Source organism: Myotis myotis, unplaced genomic scaffold (genome assembly GCF_014108235.1).
Source record: "Myotis myotis isolate mMyoMyo1 unplaced genomic scaffold, mMyoMyo1.p scaffold_m19_p_12, whole genome shotgun sequence".
Classification (NCBI taxonomy): Eukaryota; Metazoa; Chordata; class Mammalia; order Chiroptera; family Vespertilionidae; genus Myotis; species Myotis myotis.
The window spans coordinates 25073722-25083917 of NW_023416316.1; the positions used below are offsets into that span (position 1 = coordinate 25073722).

The window sequence follows — 10196 nt, forward strand, 5'->3', positions numbered from 1 at the left end:
AGGCCAGGTTTGTTGATGAAGAGCTTTACATACCTGGCCATGGAACTTAGACTTTGTCCCGTATAGAGATGGGGACCAGGGGAGTGTTTTGAACCGAGGAATGACAGTCTGCTGTGTGGGGTCTGCTGTGAGGTCATCCCTGGGGGCGGGGCCCTGGCTAACCAATGGTGCCAGGGCAGGGTGGGGTGGGGCCTGCACTTGGTGGCCAGGGTTTGTTCCTGGTGCAGCCTTGGAGCCACCCTGAACCCCCTGTGTTCCTGCAGGAGTTCACGGCCACTGAGCGGGAGCTGAAGCAGCAGATGCGCTTGGGGGAGCTGTGCCACCCTGTGCCCCAGTCCTTCGCGCCCATCAAGACCTTCTTCAAGGGCCTCGTGGAAGCCATGCAGAGCGTGGTACAGACGCCACTAGAGGCTCGCTTGAAGGACAGTAAGTCACCGTGTGACCGACTCTGTGTCCCTTACTCCCTTAGTGCCCTTTAACCCAGAGACAACAGGGAAGACTGCCACCAAGAATCATGTCTCCCACACAGAGGCCTTTGGCTGGGTGGTCGAGGACTCCTGGGCTTGCACCCAACCGACCTCTGACTTCACTGAGACCTGCTCCCCCTCCTGAGACCTGCGCTGCCCCTTAAAGCCACACTGCTCTGCTCCTGCCATCAGTCACTCCTGGGATTCTGCCTGCTCTGGGGTCCCAGCGGGAGGGCCAACTCCTCCTCTTCCTCCGCCTGGTCAAGTCCCACCGTCCCTGCAGCACCTTGGGCCCCGCCTGCCACTGGACTCTACCCCTCTGTCCTTCCTCTCCAGAGCCCGCCCCATTTCCTGCCTGGGGTCTTTATTTATTTATTTATTTTTGCCTGGGGGTGTTTTTGATGCATGGATCCTTCCCAGCCTCTCGTACATGCATGGATGGCAAGAACCATTTTGGGTCCAGCTCTGAGGTTCCTGCAGGGCCTGAAACAAAGCAGGTGCTCAGAAATATCTGTTTATTCATTCATTCATTCATTCATTCATCTCTGCTATTATGATTCATTCAGAGCATTTATGGAGCCCCTATTCCGTGTAAGGCACAGCTCTTGCCTTTGTGGTACTCAGTCTTTTGAGGGGAAGACAGACAACAAATGAATATATGTCAGCAGTAAGTGCTCCAAAGAAAAATAAAGCAGGTTAAATGGAATAAAGAGTGGGGAGGAGGAAGAAGGGGAGGAGGAGGAGGGAAGTGGGAAAGGCCTGTCTGAGAAGGGGGCATGTAAGCTGAGCTGAAGGAAGCCTCTGTAAGCTCTGCAGAGCTGAAGGGCTGGGGGGCGTAGGGGTCACCGCATGACTCTGGAGCCAGACTCACCGAGTTCCTATCCCAGGTCCACCTCTGCCCAACCCTGTCATCTTGGGTAAAGCACCTAACTTTTCTATGCCTCTGTCTTCACATCCGTTACACAGAGATGGTAATACAGTTCCCCCCTCACAGGGTCATTTAAGGAGAAGGAAACGGGTAAGAGGAAGTAAGGATTAAATGAGATCTTGTATGCAAAGTGCTTAGAGTGGTGCTCAGGCATAAGCACTGTGTAAGTGTTAGCTGTTGTTGTTGCTGTTTTTAGTCTGGGAGAATCATTTTCTAGGCAGAAGGAACAGCATGTGCCAAGGGCCCAAAGTGAGGGAAGAACTTGAGATTTGGGCACAGAAAGGGAGCCATAGTGACTGGGCACAGAGAAGGGGCCATAGTGACTGGGCACAGAGAAGGGGCCATAGTGACTGGGCACAGACAGGGGCCATAGTGACTGGGCACAGACAGGGGGCCAATAGTGACTGGGCACAGAGAAGGGGCCATAGTGACTGGGCACAGAGAAGGGGCCATAGTGACTGGGCACAGAGAAGGGGCCATAGTGACTGGGCACAGACAGGGGCCATGGTGACTGGGCACAGAGAGGGGGCCATGGTGACTGGGCACAGAGAGGGGGCCATAGTGACTGGGCACAGACAGGGGGCCATGGTGACTGGGCACAGAGAGGGGCCATAGTGACTGGGCACAGAGAGGGGGCCATAGTGACTGGGCACAGACAGGGGGCCATGGTGACTGGGCACAGACAGGGGGCCATGGTGACTAGACACAGACAGGGGGCCATGGTGACTGGGCACAATGGTGGGAGATGAGGTGGAAAACCTTGGAAGCTACCTTGTCAAATGGGGCTGGCAGGGCAGTGCTAGCTCTGAATATCAGGAGAAAAGGAGAAGGAAAGGGGTGAGAGGAAGCAAAGCAGAAACGGTACAGGCACTCACTGAACACCCCTGGGAACTGGAGAGAGGTGAGGCCAGGCCCTGGCTGCAGCACAGGCCTACTTCATGAGGTAACAGAAGGCATAGCCTGGGGCCAAGGGAGCTCAGAAGAAGGAAAGAGCATTCTTTTTTTTTTTTTTTTTTTTTTAAATATATATTTTATTGATTTTTTACAGAGAGGAAGGGAGAGGGATAGAGAGTTAGAAACATCGATTCAGCTGCCTCCTGCACACTCCCTACTGGGGATGTGCCCGAAACCAAGGTACATGCCCTTGACCGGAATCAAACCCGGGACCCCTCAGTCCGCAGGCTGACGCTCTATCCACTGAGCCAAGCCGGTCAGGGCAGGAAAGAGCATTCTGACGGGAAATCAGGAAGCCTTGCTGGAGGAGCTGGGACTTGAGTTGGGCCTTAATCACTAAGATTTTGACAATGGGAGAGCCAGGAAAGGCATTGCGAACTGAGACAAGGGAACACAATTGGGGACACTGATGCCTGCAATACAGTGGTTCTCAACCTGTGGGTCGCGACCCCTTTGGGGGTCAAACGACCCTTTCACAGGGGTCGCCTAACACCATCGGAAAACACATATATAATTACATATTGTTTTTGTGATTAATCACTATGCTTTCATTATGTTCAATTTGTAACAATGAAAATACATCCTGCATATCAGATATTCACATTACGATTCATAACAGTAGCAACATTACAGTTATGAAGTAGCAACGAAAATAATTTTATGGTTGGTGGTCACCACAACATGAGGAGCTGTATTAAAGGGTCGCGGCATTAGGAAGGTTGAGAACACTGCTGCAATAGGACTGAGCTATGGATTTTCCTGAGCTGGTTTATCAAAGCAGATTTTTTAAAATCCTCACCCAAGGATATGTTTATTGATTTTTTTTTCCAGGGAGAGTTGGGGAGAGAGAGAAACATTGAGATGAGGACTCACCTCTAATTTCTTGTTTTCCATCTTTATCCTGGAACTTGCATTTCTGTTCTGAGGTTGCCCCGTTGCTGACTAGTTTATAGTCGATTCTCAGGATGGTTCTGGAGGCTGCCGTCTCCTCCCCATATTCAGGGCTCACTCACACTGACCTGCCTTTGCTGAATTTGTTCCAGACCCTGGAAAGTGTGTTTCTCCTCAGATCTGAGCGTTGTCCTGGAGTTCTCCTGTGACTGCGAATTTGTATTTCCTACCTAAATGTGCATGATTTGGGGGGAGAGAGCTTATGTGAATCTCCAGTTTTATAATGGTTTTGGTGTGTTTTATAATCTGTGCTGCTTGCGTGAGCGCCGGGCACTCATTTCTGACGATTCGTTGCAGACATGAACTGCCAGCTCTCCAGCTTCTCTAGCACCAAGCCGGACTCCCTGTTGAAAATCAGTCCCTCACCGGAGCGATCGCTCTTCTTGAAATGTAAGACCCCCGGGGGGAGAGGGTGGGGTGCATTGGTGGGAGGGGGGGTGACAGAAATGGAGTTCCCCCTTTTTCCCTAAGAGACCCAACTTGGTTTTTTTTAACCATTATTATTAGTTTTTATAAATGTAGAAATAATACGTTTATTGTAGAAAAATTAGAAAACAAAGGAAAGCAAAAATTTTTTAATCACCTATAAATCATTGGAGAGCTTTGGAAATTCTTCTGCTCATATCCACCTTAGTAGATATGTAGCAGTAGATTATTACTATTATTTGCCCTCTTTGTTTTCTTTGGCATATATCGATATATTGAATGTGTGTTTTTTCAAACATGGTATCGTACTATACATACTGTTTTGCAATCTGTTTCATTTATTGATACATTGTGAACATCTTTGTTCCCTTAAAAAATTACACAGCTCTGGCTGGTGTGGCTCATTTGGTTAGAGCAGGGGTCCTCAAACTTTTTAAACAGGGGGCCAGTTCACTGTCCCTCAGACCTTTGGAGGGCCGGACTATAGTTTAAAAAAAAAAACTATGAACAAATTCCTATGCACACTGCACATATCTTATTTTGAAGTAAAAACAAAATGGGAACAAATAAATACAATATTTGTATTTACATGTGGCCCGCAGGCCGTAGTTTGAGGACCCCTGGGCTAGAGCATCCCCTGCGCCAAAGGGCTGCTGGGTTTGATTCCAGGTCAGGGCACATACCTAGGTTGTGGGTTTGATCCTGGCTGGGGTGCAGAAGGGAGGCAACTCATTGATATCTGTCACACATCGATATTTCTCTCCCTTCCTCTCTAAAATCAATGGAAAATATCCTCAGGTGAGGATTAAAACCTCACTATGGAAAACTCCAAAACAGTACTGAGAAAATTATTTGGCAGAATCTACTGAAACTGAATATCCACATATCCTATGATCTAGACTTTTTAAAAAAACAAAACTTTGTCTATGTAGCAAGAACCATTATTGGGAGTTTAATCACTACCACCTTTCTGGAGGACAATTTGGCAATATTTACCAAAGTCATCTCCGTTGACCCAGCAATTCCTCTGTTAGGAATATGTCCTAAAGAAATAATAAAATACATAAAGATGTAATCATATTAGCGTTTTCAAAAAGCCTTATGAAAAGCGTAAGTATTTTAAAGGGAGTGGGTTTAAATATAATGCACCCATACATAAAAATCTTAGGTTTGCCATTAAAATACTCTTTAAAAGAATATTATTTGATGTGGTAAAATGTTCCTAAATACATTAGTAAATTATTAAAAAGATTGTCCAAGAGCATGGATGGTATGATACCAATGTTAAGGAAAGCTATAAAGCAGCAAGTCAAAATATTGGAAGGATATACTCTCAAGTCTTTTTTTTTTAAAAAAAATATATTTTTATTGATTTCAGAGAGGAAGGGAGAGGGAGAGATAGATAGAAACATCAATTATGAGAGAGAATCATCAATCAGCTGCCTCCTACATGCTCCCTACTGGGGATTGAGCCCGCAACCCAGGCCGGAATCAAACCCAGGATCCTTCCGTCCGCAGGCCGATGCTCTATCCACTGAGCCAAACCAGCTAGGGCTACTCTCAAATCTTAACAGTGATGGGATTATTTTTAGTTAAATTTTTAGAAATTGGCAACAAATCACATGGTTCAAAATTCAAATCGTATAAAGGGTGGACAGTAAAATATGCTATCCTTCCCATGCTCCCCCCGTCACCTCCCAGAGGCAATCAGGGTTAAAAGGGGGCTTTCCATTTCTCCAGGGCGATTTCCGGGTTTTCCCATTTTTTTTGTATTGTGAGTATGTGTGGGTCCGCGGGCGCCAACCCGGGCGGTTTCCCGGGGGCGGGGCGGGGCGCAGCGCTGGCCCCGCCCACCAGGCGTGCGTGCTGTCCCCGCCCTCCGCAGACGCGCGCACGCCCACGCTGGACCCGGACACGATGCACGCGCGCCTGCGCCTGTCGCCCGACCGCCGGACGGTGCGCCTCGTCCTGCTCGGCCGCCTGGGGCCCGCGCCCGCGCTCCGCTTCGACACGCTGTGGCAGGTGCTGGGCAGCGAGTGCTTCGCCGCCGGCCGCCACTACTGGGAGGTGGACGTGCAGGAGGCGGGCTGCGGCTGGTGGGTGGGCGCGGCCTACGCCTCCCTGCGGCGCCGCGGGGACGCCGCCGCCGCGCGCCTGGGCTGCAACCGCCAGTCGTGGTGCCTCAAACGCTACGACCTGGAGTACTGGGCCTTCCACGACAGCCAGCGCTGCCGCCTGTGGCCCCGCGACGACCCCGACCGGCTGGGCGTCTTCCTGGACTACGAGGCCGGCGTCCTCGCCTTCTACAACGTGTCGGACGGCATGAGCCACCTCCACACCTTCCGCGCCGCGTTCCAGGAGCCGCTCTACCCGGCCCTGCGGCTCTGGGAAGGGGCCATCGGCATCCCCCGGCTGCCCTAGGGCCCGATGGGAGGAACCGCCCTTAGACTTCCCGGGACTCTGGTCACACCCGACCCAGACGTGCGTTGTCCACCGCCTGCTCTCCAAGCACACCCGCCGTCTCCCCCACCGGTCGCGCCTGCGGTGTCACAGGTGCTGTCCCAGGCCGGGTCCGGACGTGCCTTAAACATCGGTCCCCTGCTGCTCGCTCAGCAGACCTCCCCGCCCCCCGGCGCTGCTTTTAGTCCGGGTTCCGGAAAGGACGCCCTCGCAGGTGAGCCCTAGGCATCCTGACCAATCACAGTACGCTAGCCTCAGACCGCCTCCCTCGTACAGACCAATCACAATACACTAGCCTCAGACCGCCTCCCTCGTACAGACCAATCACAATACACTAGCCTCAGACCTCCTCCCTCGTACAGACCAATCACAATACACTAGCCTCAGCCCTCCTCCCTCGTACAGAAGCCAGAACTGGCTGGCACATAGTAGGTGCACAATAAATGCGCGAATGCAGGAGAGGCACCCAGCCCTGACTCCACCTAACCAGTGCCCCTGGGCTCGGTCTCCTCTGCAGTCGGCGTCATTCAGCTCATCCGCGTTTCCTCCCCTCGGAGCAGCATCAAGAGCCTCTTAATAGCGCCCGGCCTGAACCCTCTCCCGTCCTCCACCCATAACCAGGGTGATCTGCCTAAAACCGCACTTCGCCTCTCGGGACAGTGAAAAGGTTCCAAGGGCTCCAGGGGGGAAGAGCACGTCACCGCACCTTAGCATGCAAGGTTTTCGTGGGCTGCCCCTGAGCTGCTTCTCAACTAGCTTCTGCGGCTCTTTTCAGATACCCTCCCGCGGAACTGTCCCATGGTGGGCCTCTGGGCCTTTGCAGCTCTCTTCCCCTGCCCCCATGACATTTATACAGGAAAGCCCTTCCTCTTTGCCTGTCTCGGTCTTCCCAAGGCTTAACTGTCCCCCAGGAAGTCTCCCCAAGCCACTAGAATCTTAGCATCAGGGCCACAAACCTGGGAGCTATCTTTCTAACTAGATTAGAAGCTTTCTAAGGGCAGCTGTGTCCTGCACTCTCCCCATCCTGAAAAGTTCAGTAAGTCCCTGCCCTCCCAGTGTCACAGAGCAGCTGGGCTGGGAGAGCCTGGCAGATCACTCAGCCTGACCTCATTGTACATTTCGGGAGACAGGTCCTTACCTGAAAGTAAGTTGCTTAAAGTAGCCCACGGTGATTAAGGGCGGCCCAGCACTCCCGCCCCTAGACGAGTTTCTGGTTTGCCCTTTGGCCCAGCCTTTAACCTGGGAGATTAACTGCTTATTCATTCCTGGGGATGTAGGGAAGAATCAGCAGGTGGCAGTTACTAAGCAACCACTGGCAGTTTTCCCACTGTCTTCGAGTCAAAAGCAGAGCGTGAGTGGAGTTGGGCAGCCCAGACACAGTATGCTTCTCAGATCCAGGTGTTGCCAAGGAAACCCATAGAGCCCCACTTTCCAGAAGTGACATAAATAGAGGAGGCCAAACCAGCAGGACCTCAGGGAGGCCTCCTTCCAGGGCCTGTGCCTCAGTTCTAAAGGTTCAGCATCCTGATTTGTCAAGTTCCCTAGACAGTTTTCAAGTTATACCATATTAAATTTATCTTGTTAAGTGCTTGACAGGACAGTGGTAGGGTGAGGAAAACACAAAGCTGAATCTCCCTCATGGTTTAAACAAACTACGTGCTTTAGTTAGTTTGAACCATAAAACGAGAATTTCCAATAGTTTTTTTTTACCTAAAAATGGCACTTTCATATGGGACAATGTAATACAATTAGAATACAAGCCAGAAGGAACCTCAAAAGTGCCTTTAGTTCTAACCAAATAATTTAAGACTCTAACTTGAATAGGTATCTAAGCACTATGCTCCAGGAATCCTGAGAAAGGGGAATTTTACTGGGGATGGCCCAAAACTGAATTCAGACAGGGGCATTCCCGACAGAGCAAGAGGGGTACACTTGACTCTACATCTCTGTTCATCCCTGCAAATCCAGACTGGTTCCCCGGCCCACAGCCAACAGGGGCCGAGTAACAATGGCCCTTGCTCTTTGTTGGGCACTGTTCTAATGCTTTATGGCTATGAACTCATGTGATCCTCACATCATCCCTAGGACTTAGAAAGTTATCCCAACTGAGACAAAATTGAGACACACAAGTCACACAGCTAATGGAGCTAGGGTCTGTGCTTATGTCCACAAGGCCATACTGTTAGGGCAAACCTAGCTTTGGATTATCTCCCTTGGGCTCTTGAGGTCTTATAACGGGAGGGGGGATTTGAGAGTAGCAGAGACTAAAAAGGTTGAAAAATGGCTTTTATCAAATGCCTACTTTGTGCCAAGGCCTGCACCAGTTGGAAAACTGCAGTTTTGGTCCACAATCAACTCTGACCTCAGGCTAGTCACTTTTTACTTCTCGGAGCATCATCTGTAAAATGGGTGTAAAGATCCTATCTGCCAGTGCTGTGAGTCTCACATGAGCCAACGATAGGAACTAGCCTTAAAAACGACAGAGCTGTGCCATGCCAGGATGTGTGAGCATCCCCAGCAGAATTCCTGTTGTGCTTAGCACTGAGACAACTGCTACTCCAAACTGCCATCTGGCAGTAGCAGGAGCTTCCTTGCATATTAACAGGAGAGGACTGAGCTTCCTGGGGTCCATGTCTGCAAGGGTATTGATCACTCAGATTTGTAGAAATTTCTTAATTGATACAGCAAATTGCTTGCAGATATGTGTGACAGCAATTTTATAATATATATGTTTACGTAAAATATATTTGTCTCTTTAAAATTTTTAAATTTATTTTTCAAGAGAGGAAACATCAATCGGTCGGCCAGGGATTAAACCTGCAATCTGGGTATGTGCCCTCACTGGGCATTAAACCTGCCACCTTTGGTGTACAGGACACTCCAACCAACTGGGCCTGGCCAGGGCTGAATATTGTCTTTTAACCATAGTCTGCATTGGGAGTTGTTGTTTCATGTTCATGGCATCTAGGCCTGGACGGAGTCTTGCTCATTTTCCACCCCCTCCACCATTTGTTTGCAGTGGTCAGTGGGTCCCTGATTGAATGTCTTCAGTGAAGGGGACTTCACCACTTCTGAAGAGAATTCACTAAGTTCTTCCTTACGTGAAAACAAACCCTACCTCCCAGCTATTCCTATCCATGACAGTATTATGTAGCTTTTGGCATTTTTTGTGATCATCCTTTACCAACACTAAAGCCATCTTTGGTTCTTTCTGGTGGGCAGGAATTCATACTATGGGGAGGGGACAGCTTGCCCCAGAAGCCAAGCTAGATGGAGGATGTGAGAGTGGGAGGCGTGGGTCTGAGTCTACCATGTTCTGCTCAGAAGCCTTCCATGACTCACCATTGCCTATAGAACAAAGTCCAAACTCAGCAGGCTTTTAAGCCCTTGCTTCTTTCTTGACCCATTCCAAGTCCCTTCTTTCCTCTCCATGTGGCCATTCCTTGCCAAATCATCACCTGCTAGTTCCTGGACACTCTGGGCACTTCCCAAGCCTATGCCCTAACTCCATCAGTCACTTCTCAACCTGCAAGGTTGAACTAAAGAGCCACCTCCTCCAGGAGGTCTTCCCTGACTATACCATCCTCACTTTCATGACTCTTGGAAAACATCTCAGCAATTCATACATATGGGGGTGCTGTTTGTGGAGGTGATTGACTGGTTCACTCACTACACATTTTCAGCTAGAGCCCAGGCCAGGCCCTTCCCTCTCTTCCTGACCCACATCCTGTTTCCAGGCCCTGGGACACATCCCTCTAATGCTATGTCTCTTCTTGTTAGGAAGTTTCAGATATATAAATGTCACCTTCTCTGCTATTGTTGAGAGAAAATGCCCTGGAATAGGAAATTTTGATGGTCTCTTCAAGGTCTGTTTATAGGGAAAAAAATGAAAGGGAGTGAGTATCAACCAGAAATTGATACTATCACACTTCAGTTCTTAGCATATCAATTTTATGGGTTTTCTTTTACACATGAGTACAACCCAGGATTCCTATCCCACCCCATTCACA

The 10196-nt window shown here is 49.8% G+C and overlaps 1 protein-coding gene across 3 annotated transcripts in view; it reads left to right on the forward strand.

Moving 5' to 3' along the window:
• TRIM14 (tripartite motif containing 14) overlaps positions 1-10196 on the forward strand; it is a 28607-nt gene that overhangs the window by 12410 nt on the left and 6001 nt on the right. For 2 of the 3 annotated variants that reach the window (XM_036330249.1, XM_036330250.1), the window contains exons 4-6: positions 264-426; positions 3598-3690; positions 5612-8930. In XM_036330249.1, the coding sequence (XP_036186142.1) occupies positions 264-426; positions 3598-3690; positions 5612-6147 (792 nt within the window). In that variant the 3' untranslated portion in view covers positions 6148-8930. Of the gene's footprint in view, positions 1-263; positions 427-3597; positions 3691-5611; positions 8931-10196 lie in introns of those variants that run through there. The other variant, XR_004971207.1, reaches the window with a different exon arrangement.